Source organism: Nothobranchius furzeri, chromosome 5 (assembly GCF_043380555.1).
Source record: "Nothobranchius furzeri strain GRZ-AD chromosome 5, NfurGRZ-RIMD1, whole genome shotgun sequence".
In the NCBI taxonomy this organism is placed as follows: Eukaryota; Metazoa; Chordata; class Actinopteri; order Cyprinodontiformes; family Nothobranchiidae; genus Nothobranchius; species Nothobranchius furzeri.
The window spans coordinates 45053707-45079076 of record NC_091745.1 but is presented as its reverse complement, the minus strand read 5'-3'; the positions used below and the strand labels follow the sequence as shown (position 1 = coordinate 45079076).

At 40.7% G+C, this 25370-nt stretch overlaps 2 protein-coding genes across 5 annotated transcripts in view; one reads left to right on the top strand and one right to left on the bottom strand.

Annotated features, from left to right (window-relative positions):
* The window catches only part of dnah5 (dynein, axonemal, heavy chain 5), a 133733-nt gene extending 121725 nt beyond the window's left edge, over positions 1-12008 (top strand). The window contains 7 exon segments of the mRNA XM_070551922.1: positions 1746-1951; positions 2139-2342; positions 5174-5389; positions 6759-6971; positions 7896-8048; positions 9372-9603; positions 11382-12008. Coding sequence (XP_070408023.1) covers positions 1746-1951; positions 2139-2342; positions 5174-5389; positions 6759-6971; positions 7896-8048; positions 9372-9603; positions 11382-11533 — 1376 coding nt within the window. The 3' untranslated portion in view covers positions 11534-12008.
* Positions 12009-12218: 210 nt separating this feature from the next.
* Positions 12219-25370, bottom strand: part of adcy2a (adenylate cyclase 2a) — a 90499-nt gene continuing 77347 nt past the window's right edge. For all 4 annotated transcript variants that reach the window (XM_015949128.3, XM_015949129.3, XM_015949130.3 and 1 more), the window contains 6 exons: positions 19250-19408; positions 18450-18596; positions 18110-18220; positions 17881-17995; positions 15932-16056; positions 12219-14277 (listed from right to left, as the gene is read on the bottom strand). In XM_015949128.3, the coding sequence (XP_015804614.2) occupies positions 14125-14277; positions 15932-16056; positions 17881-17995; positions 18110-18220; positions 18450-18596; positions 19250-19408 (810 nt within the window). In that variant the 3' untranslated portion in view covers positions 12219-14124. The remainder of the gene's footprint in view (positions 14278-15931; positions 16057-17880; positions 17996-18109; positions 18221-18449; positions 18597-19249; positions 19409-25370) is intronic.

Below are 25370 nucleotides of genomic sequence, written 5' to 3'. Positions count from 1 at the left end.
AGTCGTAAACACCGATTACCATAAAGTGTGGCTTCCTGTGAAATATGTATCTTTGTGGAACTCCAGAGAGGCTTGAGTTGCAAATGTGGAATTCTTCCCAAATGGAGTGGAGGTGGCTGAGAGACATTTTGTAAATGGTTGTTTTAGCATCTATTGGAACAAGATAATGATTTAAAAATATGAATATGAGTTACTTCTAACTGTGCAAAGACCTAGTTTGCTCATCCTGCAAAATTGGTCTTGACTGACAGATGCAGTATTGTCATGTTCTGTGTCCCTTTGTTCCCCAGCTCCTCCAGTTCCCACTCCAGGTTCTCCTTTTGTGTTCTCTTGGCGCCCTCATGTGTCCTTTGTCTGCATCTCTGTTGTGTGTCAAGTTGTAGCTCCAGCCTTTTGTTCCCCAGTTCATTGTATGTGTGTATGAGTTTGTGTGTGTCAGTATGTGTATGAGTTTGTGTGAGTCTTTCCCTTAGTCTTTAGGTTTAGTTTTGTGTTTTATACAGTTTTAGGTTTATCTGCCCTCCACTGGTTCTCTTTCCCATCCAGATAATTGTTGTCACCTGCCTTCCCTCCAGCCTCACTCCACACACCTGCTTCCTGTTTCCCTAATTGCTCCTCCCTGTCTATATAAGCCCTCCTTGTCTCATTGTTCTTGTCGGTCCATTGTTGTTTGTCAGGGTTGTTCTTTGGTGCTCTGTGTGAGCTTCCTGTCTGGTCCCCAGTTTGTGCTCTAATTGAGCTTTGTTCTCCTGCTTTTGGATTTCTGGATTTTGGGCTCCATGCCTTTGGATTTATTTTTGTTCATCCTTCAATAAAAGGATTTTTTACTTTATATCAATTCCTGCCTCATGTCGTCTGGGTAATCTGTATTTTGGGTCCCAACCATCCTCTCAACGTGACAAGTATAGGCATGATCTGCACATCCATTGATTGCTTGAAGAGTTCATGTACCTTTAACATTAAAATCATTGTTTAAACCTTGAAATCATGAACTCATTATTTGAACAGGCTAAATTAAGATTGTATATGGAATCAGAATTTTCACATTTCAGTACCTTTTTGAGGCCTGGAAACCCTGCTACCCATAAATACTTTGGAAATAAACTAAAATGTCAACAGAGTACATAACAGAATGATTAGTATGCATAATTACATCCGGTTATTCTTGATGTGAGCATTTGTAAGCAACTGACTAGTTGGTGCAGACATACAGATAGAACTAGACTCTCATCCTGTCCTAAGGGGAAGAGTTGATCAAAAGATGAAATGCAAAAGGAACACCTGCCCGTTTCTTAATTCAGTACATTTTACACCCAAGTACCAAGAGCCTTGGGGAAGGTTTGTGAAATTTTAGACACGTTGAACCACATATTTTGTGTTTTTATTCAGGACTCAAAGGGCCAGACAGGGAAGAGTATTTAATATGCAGAAACCAGCTACCCTTTTCCTGAATCATGTTGAAAAAGGATGGTGCTTTGTTTCTGAAGGGCAACTCTTGTTCATGTGTTTGTTTACTGTTTCCTCTGGCTGAAAGGAGAAAATACATTTCATCAATAGATTAGAAACAATTGTAATTTTATCCTTAGCAATGTGTTTAGTTTATTTAAATGTCACAAAACATAGTGGCCAATATAGAAAAAACTACCTGAATTGTATTTGTTTTTGCTGCAATAATAATTAACTTTCTGTGGCCTAAATGTGCCTCCTTCAAGAACACTCAGCTGATTCATCGTGTTCTTCAACAGGTATAAACCAGGACCTTTTGGATGTTAGTAACATGGTCCAGTGGAAGCCAATGCTCTATGCAGTGGCGTTTCTCCACAGCACGGTGCAGGAGAGGAGGAAGTATGGACCTTTGGGATGGAACATCCCCTATGAGTTCAACCAAGCGGACTTCAATGCAACAGTCCAGTTTATTCAGAACCATCTTGACGACATGGACATCAAAAAGGTAAATTAAGTTTTTGTTTGGCAAACAACTCTCTTCCATAAACCTTTGATGAAATGTGAATTAAGTCAGATGATTTAAGGCCACAAAGACGTTTCAGCTAACTTACTAATGCTGTCACACAGGGTTGACATGAATCAACTCCATGTGTTGTTGTCATCTTACAAAGAACCACTTATTTTCTCCTCAGGGTGTGTCATGGAGCACAGTACAGTACATGATTGGAGAGATCCAGTATGGTGGACGTGTAACTGATGACTATGACAAACGTCTTCTCAACACCTTTGCAAAGGTGTGGTTCAGTGAGAACATGTTTGGACCCACCTTCAACTTCTACAAAGGCTACAGCATCCCAAAATGCTCCAGCATTGACCAGTATTTGTCTTACATCCAGGTAACTCTCTCCATAGGATAAACAAACACACTTTGAAATGACCCTGATAAGACCCCTTTTTAACATCGTCAAACAGGACTAAAGTGGAAACATTTTAAATATCACTTTGTATTGTCACATGAAACTGCAGGCCACCATCTGATAAAGTTTGCTAATTTTATTACAGATTATAAGTGATTTTATTGTGTGATTGTAACCCATCGTTTTTGCGAGTGTGTGCTTCTGTGGGAGCAGTCTCTCAGCTTGTTTCATTACAGCCAGTTTCACCATGATGGATGCGCAGGACTGCCAGGCTCAACAAGCTTGTTCTTCTGTCCTACCTCTTGAATGAAGAATGACAAACATAGCCTTGGAGAAAAAACACACACAAACACAGACCACGTATAAACACACACACTTAGATTTTGTTAAGAACCTTTCATTCTCTTTGTCAGACTCAATTTCGCATTTGTGTCAGGACCTAATCTGAGGAGACAGAACAGAGCAAAGCAGAGCACAGTGTCTATGTGTGAGTGTGTCCCCAAATAAATGCAGACAGACAGGAACAAAGGTGAAATTCCCTAAGAGGAAATAAGTGACCTATTCTGACTCCCCTTTTCATTTTGCCCCAGTTTTCTTGGTGTTTTGATAAACCTTCCTGCTGGAGTTTGACTCAGTTTGACTTCACACCCTGATGGATGATTAAAAAAGCTGCTGTATGCATAGTCTTCTTATTTTCTTAACAACTATAAACATTAGCCTAGTTGTAGGGACGTCATCTTCCTGTCAGAGTATTTGAGGTTTTAGTCCTCCACCTCTGTGGCATGCCAAAGTATTTTTAGGCAGGAGATACTTTATACAATTTTCCTGATATGCTTTCTGATGAGTGAGAATACAATGGTTCAGAGTTCTGATCAAGGGAACCTTGATTAAACTGGTTTTAACAGGGTTTAGTTCAGTTGTCTCTGAAAAAAAGAAATCATCAATAATCAGGGATGTCCCAATCAGGATCCTTTGTCTGCTATACAGATCTGAGTTGTTTTAACCCTCGCAGGCTCAAAGTAAGTTTTGATAAAAGGACGAACATCTAAGTCCTTCAGGGGTACTTCTGAGTTAAAACATGCTCATGAAATACGTACGTGGAGTAACCAGGTAGTAGGATTTAAGTATTTCAAATCTGCAACGCCTGCCTCCAGAGGGTTAATATTGACCAACACTTGTTTTTATTTATTTATTAATTTTTCATTTTAAAGCACACATTTTAACTCTACTCACAGTGATATAGGTACAATGTAGTTATTACAAAAAATCAGGTTTCTGTAGACAGTTCTGCAAACAAATGTAATTTTTATCAGTTGTTGGTTCCCTTGTGTCTACCTCCAGCTCCTGGGTATCTTTGGATGAAAGTGAGTCTTCCCTGTTGTAAAACGTTGGTGTTGTATTGCTGGTTGAAGTAAAACAAACAACAATAGAGATTAGGAGCTCCTCTGATAATGATAATTAAAAAATGCACTGACTGGGACCCTGATCTGAGATCAGATCTGGACATCAGTGTAAAAATAAAAACACATTTAAGATATAGATATTACATTTATCACCACTGTCACAAAACACAATGCGAGATTTATGTTCACCTGATCAATTTAAAAAGTTGTAAATAGATTTATTTCTTATATGTATGAACTTTTATTCTTTATCTCAAAAGCATCCCAGCTGTTGGCCTCCTGGTGGATCGGAGCCAGACAAAGCTTGTTAATGAGCCACTGTTTTTCCAGAGATTTCTTTTGGCTTCCTGATTAATGGTTAAATCAACAGGGTTTACATGTGCATGGTTGAGTAATTCATCCTATGAGGCCAGCTGGAAAATTGGTATTGATTGCTACAGGGCAGGGCTGCACAGTGTCGCAGTGGTTAGAGCTGTTGCCTAGCAGCAAGAAGGTCCTGGGTTCGCTTCCCGGCCTGGGATCTTTCTGCATGGAGTTTGCATGTTCTCTCTGTGCATGCGTGGGTTCTCTCCGTGTACTCCGGCTTCCTCCCACAGTCCAAGAACATGACTGTTAGGTTGATTGGTCTGTCTAAATTGTCCTTAGGTGTGAGTGTGTGTGTGCATGATTAATTGTCCTGTGTGTCTCTGTGTTGCCCTGCGATGGATTGGCACTCTGTCCAGGGTGTACCCTGCCTGATTGCCGATTGAGCGCTGGAGATAGGCACCCCCCCCCCCCCCCCCCCCCCCCCCCACATGGACAAGCAGGTTCAGACAATGGATGGATGGATGCTACAGGGCTCCTATCAGAGTGCGGAGTCGGTTCAGCTGAGCAGAGAAAAGCATCAGCATAAGAGGTTCTTGGTAAGTGGTTCGGCTGAAGCTAATTTACAGGTAAAAGCACAACAAAGACTTGGTGAGTGTGCAGGTAGTGCTTGTTTTCATCTGGACAGGAGCTGAAGTTTGGTATTGCACCAATCTTTGTTTCTGTGAAGCTTGGCGATGATCCCATTCCTTCAACAGCATGCCATACGTGTTGTTCAGAGGCATGCACCGTTTTGTCTGACTCATCCATATGTTACTCCCTGATTCTCCTCACTGGAGGGTGACAAAAAAAGTACTGGTGTTACCATGTGTAGCTGCGGACCTGCAGACAACAGCATTGCTTGGACCTGGAGAGAATTCCTTCAAATATGCACAAAAAAGAAAACGGAGCTGTCTGTTCTACACTGTAGGGGAGGTTTATAATAGCTCAGATGGGTCATTTAAATCAATTTAAGGATGGCATTGGGTCTCTCAATCGTTGTAAAATAAAAAGGAATATTTCACAGTCCTTTCTGAAAGAGTTGTTGCTGCTTCTTTTTTACAGAGCCTCCCAGCCTATGACACACCAGAGGTGTTCGGCCTCCACCCGAATGCAGACATTACCTTTCAGAGCAAACAGGCTAAAGACGTTCTGGACACCATCCTAAGTATTCAGCCTAAAGACAGCTCATCGGGCGGGGGCGAGACCAGAGAGGCTGCAGTGTCCAGGCTCGCTGACGACATGCTAGAGAAACTGCCTCCCAACTACATACCCTTTGAAGTATGTTTGTGTTTTCCCCAAAAAACCTGAAGCAGAAGAGGTTTGGGTTGTGCAAGACAGAAAAAAAACAGAAACTGCTGAAACTTGTTTGCTTGGTTTTATTTTGAGGCTCCTCTCGTTGTCTGTCACAAAGAGAAGGTGAGGTGCGACTCTGGCACAAGGTGCAAAGCTATTTTGTCACTTAACACATCACACTTTCACTTTAGCCCCGCTGATCTCTGTTTTACATCAAGAACAAGTTCACATAAAAATGTAGTCTGGTTTCTGTGCTTAAAACTATTTGTTGTAATTGATGGAAAATTGTGTCTACAGCTCCGGAAATAATCCAATCGCAAGCATGTCTTCATTTTGACCGACGTCTTTATCAAACAACCAAAATCTGCAGCAGACATCTTTGTTTTTCTAATAGGACCACCATAGAAACCTTATTTCTGAACAATTTCTGAACTTGTGGGGTAGAAAAGAGAAGATGACCATGATCAAGTTCAAGTAATTCAAGTTATACAAGTTAAATCAGACCTTTCAATATCAGCTTTTCCCATGTGAGCTAATTGAGTGGGGTTCCTGTTTTCACCAGCAAGGTCACAAGTCCCTAAAAAACATTGTGCTTTCTCTGGACAAGACATTTGGGAATCCAGAAAAATGTTCCCACTAAGGAATTTAATAAAGGAACTCGTGCTAGAGGTGCATGCTAACGTGGGGAATGACTCACTGCACTACCATGTTCATTTGTTCTTTTTCAGTTCCCTAAATATCTTCCAGGAATAACCTCTGTCCTGTTGGATTTCCAACAGCGTTTTTTGTGTCCTGTTCAATTGCAGAAAATTCTAAATCAGTCGCTGCCAGCGTTTCTCACCGTTTTTACTGTATTTTTAAGAGTCACAGAACGTTGAGCGCTAGGACGATGTCAACGCCAAAACAACCAAAACAACCAAAACAAAGCGGAGACTCACCTCTTACATCAGGAAGAATCCACGCGTTTCGAGCTTTATCCGTTCTTTACCCGTTCTTTCATAATCCGTGGTTGAATTGTGATCGGCAGAAGCTTTTCAGGTTCGTGCCTCACTTTTTTTACAGCAGCGGCTCAAAACGTTCTAACACATGGATTTTCTGCTTCCTGATCACGTGGCGTGTGATATATGCGGATTAAGATCGACTTTAGAGCTGAGATGTTTGTTTTCACGGTGCGGGGGCTCGTTCCGATGCCCACACCGTAAAAAATATGCTAATGATGACTTTAGTCATCATTGGCAGTGAATGATTTAATGTTGTGTTGTGAACACTGGCCTTGTAAAGTTTCAGTTATTTCTCCAGTCTGTGGTTATGGTTTTTGTAGTAATGCCACATGCGTGCATTTCTTGTAAATCAGGTGAGAGAGCGTCTGCAGAAAATGGGCCCTTTCCAGCCCATGAACATCTTTCTTCGTCAGGAGATCGATCGAATGCAGCGGGTCATAGTTCTGGTCAGAAACACTTTGACTGACCTCAAGCTGGCTATTGATGGAACCATCATCATGAGCGAGAACCTGCGCGATGCCTTGGATTGTATGTACGACGCTCGCATTCCTGCGCGCTGGATGAAGGTCAGTCACTATGAAACAAACGTGAGCAGACTGTAGATTACCTGCTGTTCATAGCAATGCAAGCATGGATACAATTTGTTACACATCCATTTAAAAAAGTAAAACCTCATGAAATGGCATGGAACAGATAGAATTGTGATCTTTAATAATTCACAGAAAGTCAACAAAGGAAAGTCAGACATTGTGTTTCAACTGAATAATAAAAAAAAATCTATCTAAAATGGCTCATATTTAAAATAACATTTCCCTTAATTTAATAGTTTGGTTCACAACCTTTGGACGCAACCACTGCAATAAGATGGCTGCTGTGAATCTTAACAAGACTTCTGCACCCTTTGGTCATCAGCAAACAGCTCCAGCTGGGTTTATTGTTTCTAAGACTTAGAAAAGGGACCACTTCTGAAACGCCCAAGTGTTTGTTGTTAGCCATTCGTAGGTATTTTCAGCTGGGTTGTGGGTCATTATCTCACAGAGAACCCATGTTCCCCTTAATGATGCTACACCTCTGATTTATGCCCTTTAGTATTTAGAGCACAACCTGCAAACCTGGTCTTATAATGAATGGAGAACCACCTTAACTGGAACCATAATGGATTGAAAGCGAAAGCATGCAGCACCAGTAGAACTCAGCAGGACCAAGTTACGCTCTCACAAACAGCTGACTATTAGCCATTCAAGCTCGGACAGAGAATAAATCAGAACTTGAATGTGACCCGGCTGTGATTCTGCCTTCCTACCTTCTGTGATCTGCTCTTTTATACTCTTTTTATTCAACACTGCTACAGTTTTTTTTTTAAGTTTAAACAATATTTCACATTGAGTTATTATTTTTGTTTCTCTTGTTCTTCGCTTCAGATCCTCCTGGGTGCTGGTTTTCAGTAGATCAGGATTGTGTTGTTGCTCATCTTAGTTTTTCTCTTGCAGGCATCGTGGGCCTCCAGCACCCTAGGGTTCTGGTTCACAGAGCTTCTTGAGCGAAACCGGCAGTTTCAGGCTTGGATCTTTGAAGGCCGGCCCAACTGCTTCTGGATGACAGGCTTCTTCAACCCGCAGGGCTTCCTGACAGCCATGAGACAGGTACACAGAATCAGGCTGCACACCTATTTACCCAGCGCCAAGGGACTGGAGCAGATGGTACACACTGGGAGAGGCAGGGACACACACACACACACACACACACACACACACACACACACACACACACACACACACACACACACACTGAAAGGCATCTATAAACTCCAGGAAACTAATTTTACATGGATGTGATCTGAATGTTTAATTCTCCTTGATCAACATTAGAGCTGATTCTTAACGGTTTTTCAGTTAGATATTAAAATATCAAAAAACCGAGAATGAAAGAGATAAATAAAAAGTAAATGATCAGCAATTGATTTAGAAAACAAGAATCAAACATAGTGAGAAACAGATTTTTTTTAAATGAGGCATTTGCACCCAACTCTGAAAAATGTTTTTTTTTTCCTTTATGACATCAAGAATCAATGGGTTATATTTTAATGCTAGTTTAAGTTTAAAATTGTCCTGTTGAGTAAGTCTGCTCTGCTGGACCATCATGTACCTTCAAATATCCCAGAACAGATCAAATATTGTCTTTTCAGTGGTACTCTTGCTCTTTTAGTGCTGAAACTTTGCCGGTGAATGTAATTAGATCTTACAGTGAAAAGTGGAACTGCGTGTTTGAAGAGACAGCAATGCTGTTTGAGGATCTCAGCAGAAGCTGTGCATTATTTAGTATTCATGTCAGCTTTTGACTTCCTGTTTTTATTTATTCTCTGAGAAGAAACATTCCAACTCCCCAGAAACAGAAGAAACATCAAGAATGAAATGTCTGTATTTTATAGTGAATGGATTTGTCAGACTAATAGGAATCTTCTCAAATAGCCGGCCCAGAGCCTGTGGAGTGGCTTCTCTGGAGGCATGTTTTATGTTTTTATCAGGACACTGGCATCACAAACTATCTGGGGAGTTGTTGATTTCTGTATGTATGAATGTGCTGACAGTTGCTGGAGATCTAGTCATCTGTCACTTACATTATGCTGTATCTCTGTATTCAGCAGTAGAGTAAGACTTTGTTGAATCCTGTATTATTTTCAGAAAACATGACTTAGCGTGAACTTCTTTAATCTTTTTTTTAACACCCCCCACCCCCACCCACTGTCTTTATGGGTGACTCCGCGAGGAAAGTTGACCATTGAGCAGGATTCATGGTTTATCCCTTGAGCTCCACGTGGCAGGGGTGAGGTGGTGCTCACTCCTCACCCCTGCCACATGGACCCAAGTGATAAACCATCAACCCTGCTCAGTGGTCAACTTTCCTCCCGGGGTCACACCCATTAGGACAGTGGGAGGGTTAAGTTTATTTTTGCCATGAACTCACAGGAGATCACCCGGGCCAACAAGGGCTGGGCTCTGGACCGCATGGTGCTGTGTAACGAGGTGACCAGGTGGATGAAGGATGACATCACCCAACCCCCCACAGAGGGGGTGTACGTCTACGGTCTGTACCTGGAGGGGGCCGGCTGGGAGCGCCGCCACTGCAAACTCGTTGACTCCAAACCCAAAGTCCTCTTTGAGACAATGCCCGTGATTAGGATGTACGCCGAAAACAATGGTGAGACATGTTAATCCAAGAACAGAGGATGGATACCCGTCTCAGGAGGATTGTAAAGTCTCACTCCTCCCCTCGAGGTTTCCCATCCCACGCAGTCACTGGATGGATGTAACATTTAAATGTCAAGCAGACTTAATGCTCTTTATGGTGTTAGGGAATGAATTTCCAGCATTATGCAGCAGAGTATTTGTTCTAGATAAGCTAAGAGCACACTTACCGTTGGCAGCATTAAAACCACTGATGGGTGAGGTGAATATCATCAATCATCATGTTAAATACTCTACTTGTATTGATTCTGACATTACACATTTTCAATTGTGACTCGTACCAGCCACAAAACAAGAGGACTACTGGAGGTGATGGAAACCAAGCTATCAGATTCCATCAACACCTCACAAGATCTCAATCACAGATACAGCTTCTAAGGCGAGGATGGAGGATCATCTGGGATTTAACATCAATTTTGAGGGATTTTACTGTTTGCCCAACCAGCTAAAATGAGATACTATATTCCTACATCATTTAAGTGTTATTATTTAGATTTGCCAGCTCCAGGCTGAGGGATGAATGATATTAATCAAAACTTCAACCTGAGGGCAAAACATACTCCATACAAAAGTAGTTTAGTCTAATGAAATTTTCCATATAAGTGGATATTTCAAACCTCTAGACATCACATACTCCATACTAACTCAGTTGTTTACTAAATTACTAGATTACTAAATGAGAAAATAAATGGTTAGATCTTCTTTGAGAGAGATTATTCTTCATAATAACTTATTGGAAGTGGGCTAGAAGATGTTGGGATTTTTAGATGACTAAGGAAGTAAAGTGGAGTCATTGCACAAACAACTATAGAAACAAACTTGATAGGATCATTTGTGCCCATGTATGTGAATTCATAATCCAATGCACAAAGACAAGTCAGTAACATCTTTAGTTGATTATTCTAGAAACCTAACGTGACATTAAACAGCTTTAAAGAACTGCTGCTTAACACAGCTTAGAAGGTTTTAACATTTCCAAATGCCACTGGGATCAATACGTACAGAGTTTAGGCTTTTGAATGCAAAACTGTTGCAACAAACGTGTGCACTTATTGTGCACTTGCCTACACAGCAGCAGCATTAATATGCATCAGAAAAGAGACCAAACAACTGCTGGTTCAGCAGGAATATAAACCTCTGCTTTGTATTCAGCAGGTGGTTTTAATGTTGTGGCTCATCAGTGTGACCCGAGGCAGGTAGCAGCAGATGATATTGTCATTTATTGTCAAAGCTGCTCGGCTGGTGAAAGAATGCTTCAGCAATACATGTAGCATGTGTCAGCTGGTAAAGTGTGTGAGCGTGTGAAGAGTTTGGACTTAATCATTTTCTTCGGCTCCTCCTTAGTTGCATTGTTTGTGAAGACTGCCTTGATGAGGGCTGCCTGTGTGGTTTCTATGCTAACGAGAGCCTCTCCAGGCAAACTCCACAAGTTTGTTACGCTGTGACGACAAACGAACAACCAGCAAGACAGAATTCAGAGGTGGCCAGAGAAGCAAATAACCTTATTTATTTTCCTGATTCGTGGCAGATTTGACTTTATAAAACAGATGTTGTGTTGAGCACAGCTGCACAACCCAGTGGCTCCAAACCGATGTTAATATTTCATACACTTCAAGTTGTTCTATTTCCAAAGGTGTTTAATTAAAGGACCGCTTCGACAGCTGCTACTGTTTTTGCTTTTCATGAAACACGTTATTTATTAATTCTGTGTGTGTGTGTTGAATATTGCAGGTGTGAAGGATTTGCGTCTCTATTCTTGTCCGATTTACAAGAAGCCAGTAAGGACAGACATGAATTACATAGCAACTGTGGACCTGAAGACGTCCCTCCCCCCAGAACACTGGATCCTCCGTGGCGTGGCTCTTCTCTGTGATGTCAAATGATCACTTTATGTTGTTGTGTATGCAGAGTAGACATCGAACACTTTTGATCAAAATTTCCTCAAGGAAAATGGTGATGAGGATAGCAAAATGAATGAAAATGGTTAGGGTTGTCAGAGAGACAGATGTTTGAAAATAAATAACTGTCTTTGCCTAAGTTTATATGATTACATCAAATGTAGAGCTACTGGGTTTCGGGTTGGGCTCTTTGTTTTCATGTGAGAGACAGCAGGAGCAGCTGGGCTATAAGAACCACAACTCAGACTTAAATATTTTAGGATTTCCTCCCGTCTGATTGATGAGGTGATTGATTCTGTTTTTTTTTTCAGGCAGCTCAGCTAATCACGTCAAATTATCTGAGTGAAACAACATTGTAGATGCATTTAGTTGGGTTGTCTCATTATTTCTCATTTAGAAGATTACATTTATGATAGAAGTGGAGAAGATTCAGTGACAGATTCAGTTCTGACCCTGAGAAATCCAGTCACATAGACTCTGTCCGTCTGCTGACCAGGTGCAATCTTCAGTGTCAGCTGTCGCACATCTGAGCTGTAGACTAGGGAGTGATGTAACCTCCTCTCAAAAGAAGTACAGTCTGCTGTGAGATGTTCTTCCTCTTTATTGTAAACGCTACCCTGTGCTGTTTTGTTGTTAAAATAATCATTCAGGTAAAGAACACTCAACAGAACAAAGTACATATAAATTTTAATTACATTTTTGCAATAAAAATCAATGGTCTCATCAAAACACTTTAGTTGTATTTTCTTTTTTTACAAAACCATTTCACCATACACACTAAAGCTACTCTATACACAAACCACGCTCCTTGAAACAAAATATTTACACCATCTTGTTCTTTTAAGATGAAACAAATCTGTTTGGCTCAGAACGGAGGCTGGATGCATAAACGTGGGTAAATCTCTGACAATATAATTCATTTGTACTGTTCTTTCCTCCTCTGAAGGCACATTTATGCCCTGTTATGTAAGAAGTGAGATACTTTTACTGATGTAATTAATCAGTATTTTATTGTTCTGGGTCATGTAAAAAAAGATTTTTAAAAATGAAAATGTGATCCTAATTTTGAGACATCTCCAAAAATGTATTAAGTATCTTTATATGAAACATAATTAATTTAAACGTGTGGAACACTAATAAAAAACATTTTTGATCAATTATTTCTGATTATACTTCATGCAGGCTGAACATGAAAATAGTCTCCTACACCTATCTCCTGCAGTAGCTTCTGACAGAAAACAGACGGTGAAACTCTAGGATTAGAAAAGCCTGACAGATCTGCGTCACACTGTCACTTAATATTCATGGACTCACCCATCGTGTCTCACGACAGGGAAGGCTGTTGTTGGTTTAGCGTCCAGGAAACAGCACAGTGGCGTGTCCAGATGTTTTAAAATGGGGTGGCCCAGGTGAGGCACAACTTTGTGCATGGGTGGCACCAATGGTTATGCTTTTTTTGTTTTACCCCCAAGCCTTTTGTGGACAGTGAAAAGCCTATTTAAAGGTAAATTAGTGTGGTGGCACCTGGGGTGGCCAATTAGATTCCAAGGGTGGCATGTGCTACCCCAGGCCACTCCCTGGACACGCCCCTGAAACAGCAGAGAGCGTCTCAGCTGGTAGAAGCTAACCATTAGCATTAGCAACTCCACCACACAGCAGAACTCTTTCCCGCTTGTGTTATAGTGGAGATAAAACATCAATGTTGCAAGTTAGTGGTAGAGTCGTGTTGCTGTTAACCAATCCGGGGCAAGATGTCCAAATATCAGGAAATGTCAAAGCCTGCTGTCTGAAGCTCAGCTGTGATGTGGCTCACTTCTAGTTCATTCCTACTAGAGACCACTGCAAATGTATTGATTAAACAAGTGTACCACACCTTCAAACCCACAGCTGTATGAAGAAACTTTAAATCTGACCTCACACATACAAAATTGGCCCATTCTCAACACCCACTTTGAAACATCAAAACATGTGGGACATAAATCATAATAATGCATCCAGCCCCAGATTCTGTTTTCAGCAAGCATCACAAAATCTGTTGTGTTGAACAAACATGTGAGAATAAACAAATGTATGAAGACAACTTTGAAAATGTTTGTGTGTCCCAAACTACTTGTAGAATACATCCAAGACTTCATCTTCCAACCAAGTTCATCAGGTTAAGCATGCATTGTTGGCTTCTTGGTTTATTCAACAAGCGTCCCCTTTACTAGACTGGTTGGATGTTTTAGGATGACTGTTTAACATTCATGAACCAACGGCATACTGATTCAGTGGAAAGTTCCAATGCTCACTTGTAAATAGTTTCCTTTTTCTGAAACAATCTGATACCATTACAGGAACTTCTGTAGTAGATGACTGTTACAACCTTCCATCTCAGAATATTTTCATGGTTTACTAGCTACCTGTTGTCCAATGACACCCACATAAGTAACAGAATGCATTCAACAGCTGTGGCAGAGGTTACTTGCAATGTAATAGGTAGGTTTTCTTCTCTTCATGGACTAGATGCAACTTCTTCCTGCTCCTTGGGCTTAGCTTAAAGTCCTGTGCAAATCCAGAATTTTTCTCAGCCAGTCTCACGGCATTACATTCCCTTGGGACAGTGAGCGAGTCATCTCTGTGTGCACAAAGAACGTCATGAGCTCTCCTTTGCCCTTGACGTTGATGATGCCTCTACAGGAGCACAGGTAGCCCAAAGTCAGAAGGACGAGACTTGTCTCCTCTGTCACCTACAGAGAGAAGCACACACTAATATCTATTTACCTTAGATGACAGGAAAAATTCCTCACAATAACGGCATAATCAAGCATTTCTTCATGACGTAACTCTGCGTCCCCATATTTCTGTTGCAATTTGAGGACTGTCATCTAAATTCAACATAGTACAATGCTGAAGTCTGCAGAAAGCACAGTTCTCCTTAGAAACTCAAACACGAGGGCAACATAAAACCATTTAAGCCATAAAAACAAATGTTCTGCATAAACAATAAAATAAATAAAACATCATCTGTACATTTAAAAGCATGAGTTTATATGATTATATCAAATGTAGATGCAGTATATTTTTCTCCTCTTATTTGAAGACGTCTACAGAAAAATGCCAAATACAGTTGAGACACTGTAGTTGTGCTGCACTGAACAGCAGACAGCTGCATCAAACGTGCACAAGCTGTGAAATGTAATCCAGCAGCGCGAAGCCTGAATGAGTCCAGTAGCCACACGCTGGGCTTGAGGACAGCCATTATGTCTTATCAGTGCTGAAACAGGCTGCCAATGTGAGATTTATAGATGTGACATTGAGATGATGAGATGGCCCCGCTGCCATGAATGACTCGTGCAGAGTTTTAGTCTTAAACATGACTGTGCGGCTGTTTAAAATGACCTAACGTATTGGAGAGATGTCACGCTCAAACCCCAAGGAGCTGCTTACAGACCTTTGAACACATCAAACATTCAAGGCTTTAGTTCATGTTATTGTCAATATTAAACATATTTCTGTCATGTTTGAAGCTTTATAAACTGTCACAGCTGTAGCTCAGGAGGTCGAATGGGTTGGCCAGTAATCGGAAGGTTGCGGGTTCAATCCCGGCTCCAACCAGAGAATGCTGCTGGTGTGTCTTTAGGCAAGACACTTAACCCGCCTTGCCTGCCGGAGGAACCAGTGGTTTCAGTGTTTGGCAGGCCTTGCCTCTGTCAGTGCACCCGAGGGCAGCTGTGGCTATGTCGTAGCTCATCCGTGTGAATGTGTGAATGACTGTGTTGTGAAGCGCTTTGGGGGGTTGTAGAACCCTAAGAAGGCACTATACAAATACAGGCCATTTACCATTCTATTATTATATTGCTTCATTTTTCTCTTGATTATCATTCTAAACACAGTTTTTCATGTGAATTTTGAACATTTTCATGATAATAGAGTGGACATTCACATGTGAACCTCTTGGAATACCGTGAACCACATGTGTTACAGTAGGCATGTGTAAACATGTTCTTCACATGGGATCACATATTTTCCTATGAAGAACATGTTCAAAACATATTTTTGTCTGTACATTGGTAAAATTTAACATTAACAGAACTTAATGGGATGCCCACCTCTGAAAAGATTAGATACCATTTTTTTCTTTCCTGCTGTGAATAATCTCTCACTAGAATAAAATGAAAATGACCTTATAAATCTGCTTAGCCTGATGGGCAGCAACATTAGCTCTTCTAAAAATACACTTAATCAGTTGATCAAGAGCATTCAATAAGAAGCAACTAGCTGCAGACCCTTTTAATTATAATAAATATAATTACGACAGTGTTGCTTTTTTAATGCCATGGTTATGGGAAACCTTATTGAATTAGGTAAAATACCAAAAACAAACTCATTTACTTCACCCACCTGTATTTTCCCCAGCACTCCAGTGCTTTCCATTCTGCTGGCTACATTTACTGTGTTACCCCAGATGTCATACTGAGGTTTCTGAGCGCCGATTACTCCAGCTATCACTGGACCGTGATTAATGCCTGACAAAAGAAAACCAGGTAATCAGAAAACATTCAGATCAGTCTAAACATATTCAGAAAACACTGGGTCACTCTCTCTCACTCACTCACTCACTCACACACACACACACACACACACACACACACACACACACACACACACACACACACACACACACACACACACATAACATACATGAGTGTTGGTATTAGGGCTGCACAATATATCGAAAAATTATCGTCATCGCGATAACAGGACGTGCGATAGGCCCATCGCAAAGCACGTCAAAAATGGCGATAAATGTTTGGTTCAAACATTTCCATCTGTGTCATACATCAACTTTTTGTAAACCAGCTCTGTTTTTTACGCGGAAGTATTATTTGACCAATCAAATTTAGCCTTTCTGATATGCGGCCAATCAGATGGGTCCGTTCACGTAATACGCCCGCCCCCTACGTAGACCCTTACCCCAAAATTCCACTATCTCCGCTCCACCCCCGCTTTCCGCTGTCGCTCACTTCCCTTGTTCGTCATGCTGGCTCAGATTAAGGAACGCACTTTGTGCTGAGGTTTCTGGAATCAGCGCTGCTTTCAAACGTGAACGCGAGTCCGCTCGGTGTCGTTAAGCAGCTGATAATAACCGGGCTGACTCCAACACGTGCCGGTGAACCAACCCACCTTCATGTCGCTAGTGTTGCACCGGGTGGTGACGTTAGCCCCAGGCTCCGGTTAGCTTCCAGCTAAAAGGCTACAGCACTCTCCTCCCAGTCCCACCCTGCTAAAGAGGGCCTGTAAAAGTTCCCCCACACATCAAAGTGATTTTTCATTTATGAGCTTTTATAACCTTGTTAATCAGGATAGTTGATTTGCTGCTGCACATAAACTGTCAGTCAGAAGCTCTGCTAGCCGGTTATCTTGGAGGAGCTAGTTCAATTTGTTAGCTTGTTATCAGAATCATAGTTGCAGTTTCATCATCTGAGCTGCTTTTTAAGATCTAGGTAAACTTGTTCAATTTGGGGTTAAAAACAAACGTTTTCACATATTTTCCATGTAGTTTTTTTGCCAGCTCCTCTTCTGAAAGGTAGACAATTGTTTTTCTCTTTCCCTCAGAAAATCTTAATATTCTCCTAGTTTGGCCCAGCACAGTTCACTTCCCAATAGCAGCAACAGCCTTATATCATAACCACATAAGTGGAGAAAATGTTCAGTAGCAATGAGATACTTTGCTGTTGCATTTAAGTGATGTTAACCATTATTTAACATTTAAACTTATTTTCTGAATATTTATTTATTCAAAAAACCCTGGTAAGGGATTTTTTTCCTTATTTGGAGCATCAGAAAAAGTTTTATGGTGGAGGTGATGTTTTAAAGTCACTGAGAAACTGCATGCATGCAGTTTGTTGTTTTGCTGCTAATACAGTAGCAGGTGCAGCTGCATATTTCTGCAATAAAAATGTTATGCTGTAATGGAATTCATGCATTAGTTTTTGTTTGCTTTGAACCCAGAGCAGACGTCACACGCCAGACATCAACACTGCATACTTTAGTATTTGTTCATTTATCGTGAGTAATATCGATATTGCAATATTAAGCACTGTTATCGAACATCGCACGTTTTCCTAATATCGTGCAGCCCTAGTTGGTATATATAGATATAGAGGTGCATCAAGTTGGTAACATTATATATATATATATATATATATATATATATATATATATATATATATATATATATATATATATATATATATATATATATATATGTATATATATACTGCCAGGAACAAATGAACCATGTGTTCACACTCAGTTTGGACTTCTGGTGGTTTATCGGTGGAACTCACCAACTCTGAGTTTGAAGTCGTTGAAAGAATGTTTGTTGATAACATCCAGCTTTCCCACCAGAGCAAATGCAAACTCCACCATGGTTCCTATGTGCATGTACTGCCTGTCATGTTCCTGCAGGGAAACACAAGTATCTTAATGCCTTCTGGATTTAATCATATTTATGATAGGAAAAGATGCATTAAATAATGCAAAAAAAACAAAACAAAAAAAAACAAGTGAACCCACCTGGGCTGCATACTCGGTCCCAGATGATGTATTAAGCCCGGTAGCAGCCATATATGTGCTACCAATTGTTTTAATTTTCTCCACACCACTGAACTTGGGTTTGGAAAGCAGCTACAGATCAAGATACAGACATGATGCACACAACAGCTCAAACAAAATCAAACATCATTAGAGTGCAAATCTTTTATAAGGTTAGTCATGTGGATAGGATATGGATTGTAGCTTAAATAGGACAGTTTCTTCACTCACATCCTGTTAAAAAATCTTCTAGAAACGTATCAGTTTGTGTTTATCGTTACTAAAGGCACAGTTGACAGTTGCAATGCTGCTGTTCATTCACCTCATCAAAGTCAGCAATGATTTCGTTGAGAAGCCTGAGGCACTCTAATCCCTCCTTGTTGACATCAGATTCAGTATAGAACTCTTTAAAGTCTGGGATGGAGGCAAACATGACACACACTACGTCGTAGGATTGATGGTACAGATCCTGCAGGAAGGCAGCAGAAGAAAACATACAGAAATTAGTCTGAATGGTTCCAGATGATGCTGGAAGATGTGTGGTCACGCTAATAAAGCACAGATTTATTTTATAATATAGAAGGTCAGATCTGGTCAACCGAAGATCTTTCTAAGTTTAAAGTTTAAATGCATGATGGTGCTCTTCAGAAAAAAATAAAACCACCAAAACAAACGCAGATGACATTAAATCTTCTCCAACATCGACAAGAAGATAAAACTCGGATGCTGTTTAAGAATAGACAGTCGAACTGCTGACTTTTTCCCACTTCAACATATCTGACATCCAGGATACCTCATTATCCAAAGCCACTTATGGATCTAAAATGTTGCACAGTTGACACTGTGAAAAGTATTCATGTAATATAAATAGACTGAAGCCTGACAGATTTTCCTAAACTGTCCCCTCATATCAGGTAATGAGACTTTTTTTCCCCTAGCCCAACTCCAAGTGCCCTTTCCATCAAAAATGTCAGTTTCCTACAATTTACAACCTTATTTTTGGTGACAGATATGCACAGGTACATCATTTTCATTTACCACATCAGTTGTGTCATATATTGTACATTTGTATGGCTTTACACACAACTGACATGCTGTACCATCAGCATAACCAGTGCCTACCTCGTTCTTCCAGTTGCGAGCCAAGAAGTGTTCTGCAACATGGGCAGGGAGAACGTTCTCCAGTAAAACCCGGTTGAGGTTCTCCATGGTTTCTATCTCTTCACATTCCTTCTTGAACTTGTTCTTCCAGAGAAAGTCTAACCTACAGTAATATTCATTCTGTTACAAGAGGACACAGAGGTGAAGAGACTGAAGATAGAGCTGTACAGTTTGCTTCCATTAAGTCACAGACACATAGAACTCTACCATGAATATGGACACTAGACGCAGCACAGAAAACAACAACACCTTTTAGCAAAAAGATGAGAGAACTGATTTCATACAGCATCAAATTTGCTTTCTAAAAAGCAGTGTGGATTTTGTAGCACGGGAAGGAATACATCTTTGTTGTTATAATTTCTGGCTGCTGCAAGGTCATAAGCCAGGAGCCATAATCACAGATAAACAGAATACTTGAACACCTCAGGGATGGGGGAGCGGGAGGAATGTCTCCTTACTTCCTCATGCAGCTGGTTCTAGGATCTCTGATTCTCCCACATCTTACTCCTCTTTCTGAGCATTAAACTACCCTACTCTGCCTCCTCAGACAGGTCTTTTATGGCTTTCCTCAAGTAACTTTGCCTCTGACAAAGTTCAAATGATGCATTGCACAGAGGCTGGGTAGCCTCTCCTGCCAACCTCCACTGGGAAGATGAAAGCTTTCCACCCTGCTTGTGAGCATTCTCCTGCCAGGTTTTTGTGCCGGTCCTTTTTCCTCAAGGGCAGCTTCCATTCCAAACACCATGGGATGGTCAACTCAACCAGGACGACAATGTGGGTTGGAAATGACCAGAGCACATTCAGGTCACAAGGAGGTTAAGAAAATCTCCTGGGGGAACTAGAGGGCCTGGTAAAGACCCACTACCAAACTCCAAGCGGTTCCTCATGACAGTCTCTTCGACTTGCTTCCATCTGGCAGGATGCTCTGATCCATTTGGACCAGAACCTCTTGCCACAAGAACAGTTTTCTCTCCTCTGTAGTTGAGCTCATGAATACAATTCCTAGGACTGTTCACTTCATTCACTTGACCTTGTGTTCTGATTATTATGTCTTGTACATATTAGTCATTTTTCTAATTACTGTTGCTCTATACGATTATATTATTGTGCTTATTTCTTGTTCTTGCACCAGCTATGTCCTAAAGTTGTGAACCTGCTCACATATATGACAACAAAACCATTCTGATTCTGATTCTTTAGGGGCCATAAATGCCATGGTCCTGATTCCCTTGCTTGATACAATGGGAAACCTGTCCTGCTGGTAGTCTCTTGATGTTTTGCTCAACAAATGTCTTGTTTCATTGCTTGCATTACATCCCACTCTTATCTGGAACGGACCTGGGCCGCGGTGGTACTGACAGCCAGGTCTGGTTGATCTCTCAGTTTGAAGTCATGTCCCATCTGTTTCTGATCTTAATTTAATGTGATGGATTTCAGTAGTAATGCAACACTGAGGCTGATCAGGCCTTGATTCTGTCACACAAAGCTTCTACCACACCACCTAAAGATTCAGTGCTTCAGATGAGATGAATACATCCTCTGGTAGGAAGATTTAAGTCAATATTTTCTGCAATAATTGAAGCATTCATTGATCAGACTCCCCATGGCAGCATTTTTAATTTTGACTTTACATGTGAGCTATCAGAGTGTACTACCAAGAAAAAACATGTTTGTCAGATGGATGAAAAAACATCAAGCAGAACGTGTAATCAGACAGGATATTGTTTTATCGTCTTAAATAGGGTTACGAAAATATGAACTTTCTATACGGACATGGGCGGACTGGCCTATCTGGCTTTCTGGCACTGTCCTGGTGGGCCGCTTGCCCAGCTTGGGCCAACACAACCCTCCCACTCCCACCCCACCCGCTCTCATATTCGACGCACCCCCATCCCCACTCCGAGGGCCGACGGTTCGTAAAAATGCCAGGGCCGAATTTTGGTCCTAGTCCACCCCTGTATCCGGATACAAAGTTTGTTCAAAGGGGTTTACTTATTGTCACACTATTTAGCATTAAAGTTGCTGTCCGGAGTTCTTTATTTTCAGGAAACATGCATGATTTTTCAGAAATCCATAAAAGATATATCATGTACTGTGATATAATGTAGGAAATATGTCTTTTTTTTTCTAAGCCCACCCCCTTGTCCCGTAGAGCTCCAAGCAATATGAGCTACCGATCACAGAGCATGCTTATGCCTTTACTGTTGATGCAGAGTTGGCAACCTCTCAATGACAAGTGTCTTTAAATTATAAATATTTGAAAAGACAACATAACATGAGCATAATAATTGCAAAACAGTGTTTAGCCTTGTTTTGTGAGCTAGACGGGTGCACTCCCGTTGGTCAGTGTTTGTGAGGGAGTAGACTTTTCAGAGTATGTATGTATATATATATACATATATATATATATATATATATATATATATATATATATATATATGTGTGTGTGTGTGTGTGTGTGTGTGTACACATATAATATGTGCACAGATATTTACACAGCCTATATCCTGCATCATTTACAGTTTTTTACAGTTCATTGTTGTATTGTATTTATGTTTATTTTACTTAATTTTATATCTAAATACTCTTGGCATCTTAAAGCTTTGAGACTCAATCTATTCTTATTTTAAACAATTGTTAATGCGTTCAACACAACAATGATTTAGCCTTTTCTAACTCAGAAGTGTTCCTCCCATTCCAAAGTGAAGTGTTGCTCAGAACGAATTAATTAGTAGTTTGGCATTTAATGATCCTAATCAGTTCCATATCTTAGAGGCTTTTCATTTTTCCAGTTTGTACAACCAGATAAGACACATAGTCTTTGCTGCTGAGTATTGGGTCGGACCTTTTAATAAATCATTTAAAATGCACGTCTCTTTTTTTCTGTTTTGTTAGAAATTGCTAAACTATACAACAGTAAGAGATGGTTTTCTTTCATGGACAGTAAAGGTTAATGAAAGTCAGACCTTTCAGGAAATAAAATCAATGCTGAGTTAAACTTGAATTGATAGTTTCATGTTTATGAATGTTGAATCAATTATTTTTTAGACTCCTAAACCTTTTAGGCAGCACACCTTTCACACCTTTGACTTATTTGGTTTACTGCGTAAATTACGGCTTTGTTGTCTCCATGCCCAAGTGAACAAAAACCCACTAATGCAGCTAAACATTTAAAGATTTGACTCACCGGTCCACAGCATCTGTTGCCATTTTTATGCACTTGTGTTTTTGACTTTGGTTGAGTCATTTGGACTTGTACATAGTGGAGGATTGTTGTTTTGTTGTCTTTGGCTACAGTTCACCAATATGAACTGCTTCAAGCCAGATTTATGAAGAACACATTCAACTCTAGTTCAATTTCAGAGCTGAACAGTTTCTAATCTAAAGCTTTTGACCTTTGACCTTTGTGCAAACGATAGCCTTTGTGCTTCTGTGAAAAGGGCTTTAACATGTTGAAACCTCTGTCTGGCAGATACACTGATGGTGTTTTTTAACCATGATGCGTCTTGCTGCTCAATATTGCCTTGATGTTTGACCTGTTGTTTACACTGTTTATGGGAAATTCTGTCCAGTATTTAATTTACAGAAACATTGGAAAACAAATTAGCCTTTTCCTCACCCAGTTGTAAACTTCCTACTCAATGTTTTCTGTTTAACACTGGCTGTGTTTTAATCTATGTACAAAAGCGATGATCATCAGCACGCATGTGCTGAATGAATGAACCCATCTATGATTAATGCATGTGCATCCAACTAGTAAACAAATGCTGCAGTGCCAGTGTAACCAGATAATTGCCTGCTTGGAATGTCCTGTCTACTCTAACGTTTTGTAAGTGGCCACAATAAACTGTCAATAAATATGAAAGGTATCCAACAAGGTATAATGTTCCATAAAATTACGAATCATTAATTTTATTCAACCTTCAATATCCAACTGACTCTGGAAAGAGGTAATTTGGGTATTTTAGGGAACCAACACACAGAAGCAAAAATGTGGTTTCAAATTTTCAATGTATTACTATATTACTACAACTAATAATCACTCAGGATAACTGCAGATAAATGATTATTCAAGGTAAAATCAACTGAGACAATAACCAACTCTGATGAAACATGATCTTCTATGTTATTAACCCTCTGGAGGCAGGCGTTGCAGATTAGCAACGTTAAAACCTACCTATTACTCCACATCCGTATTTCATGAGCATTTATTAACTCAGAAGTTCCCCTGAAGGACTTAGTTGTTCGTCCTTTTATCAAAAGTTATTTTGAGCCTGAGAGGGTTAAGAGTCTAATTAAGTGCCTTAGGAAAACATGTGGTATCTGAGATATGAAGAATATTCTGGCTGATGTTTGACTAGCTATCAAATAGGGCTGCTCAATTAATCAAATTTTAATCACGATTACGATCTGAGTTTTGAACGATTATAAAAACAAAACAAGCCGATTATTTGCTCCTCCCACTTGCGCTGCCCTGAGTTGCAAATGAAGCGCTCCTCCACAGTGTTGCCAACTGTAGAGGAGCGCACTTTGACGCTATTTCTAGCAGCTTTTAAGACCCCCTTCTTGACTTTTTAAATCTTAAAAGTACCTAGCGAACACCTCAAAAACATCTCTGGTAACCCTTAGCTACTTTCTGGATAACTGTCGTTGACATTTCCTGCAGGTTAGCTAAACACTCCACCTGCGCTCCGGACCGTTCAACAGGACATTAGGAAAGGGAATGATGTAGTGATGTGTCGGTCGCTAAAGAAACAGCTCTCAGAGCCGGCTCCTTGTTGGAGTAACCAGAGTGAGTGACACACACACCGTACCTGTGGACTCCTGAGCCGCTAAAAATGGCTAAATGTGCATGTGCGGCGCGCTAAACACACGTGCAGCTTGCCCCTGATCGCTGTGAGACCGGGTTAGGGGGTGGGGGGTGCAGCTGTGGGTGGGACAATTATTACATTAACTGATGGACTTGTAAATAAATAGTTTATAAATAAGGTAGAAATAAGTTCCTCACGCTGATAAATAATAACTAATCTCTCTGAGGACACGGTGCTAGTGCACTCTCCTACAGCACCTAGACACGACTCAATAAATGTTATGCAACATTTTGTGAACATCAATTTATCTGCATTTATTTGTTATAAATGCCACTGTATAATTCTTGCTGTCAGTATTTGCAAGATATTGGTATTTGGGTCTGTACTGGTAAGACTTAAATGAGTTAAACAAAGGTCTATAGCCCTTGGGTCATAAACTATGAGCTATCAGTATATTGGTCTTTTTATACTGGGAATCAGGAGTTCTTTTAGTTGTTGAGGGTCTGGCCTCATGAGGAAATTACTATGCAGTGATTTTCTCCAAAATGACTGTGCTTAAATTGCTCTGAAAAGCAAATAATCACATCAGCGCCAAGAAACTTCATTTCCCATGATGCTTTGCACACGGAAACATTGGGATGACGTCACCGCCTAATACCAGAAACACGTTCTGCGGGAGGCGGGAGCTTGGACAGCTTTCCCGCGACTTCAAAGACTATAAATCATGAACGGAACAAAGAAAACTCCGTTCTTTTGCCCAGGATACCTAGCGGGAAGGACACGCTTGTCGAACGCTCCGACTCCCTTGAGCACGCGGAAGCTCTAAGTGCCCAAGTTGAGCCCACGGAACTGCTGGAAACTAAACTGCAAGCCCATCAGATCTGCTCGTTTCTGCTCCCCTCCAGCTGATGTTTGAGGACACAGAACTGCGGAGGAAAGCAGCAACTCCATCAAGCACGCTGTAAGTTATAACTCAGCACAGAAAGAAACCTTGCTGTCTCTGTCCAGCCCGTGGAGAAACACTCGTGGAGGTAAACAACGGAGAAAGCTTCAAACCGACGGACGACGCCAAACTGCGGAGAAACACGGAGAACCGTCAAATCAAAGAGGGAGGGACGCCTCGCTCTTCTGGTGATCAGAAACTCATCTCTTTCTCTCTCTCCTTCTTCTTCCGTTTCCTCTATAGTCCAGAATAAGCAATAAAACCGCGCTATTGCTTCAAATTACCAGACGAGTTTCTCTTTTCGTTCCCAAACACGTCCGTCGGGTCA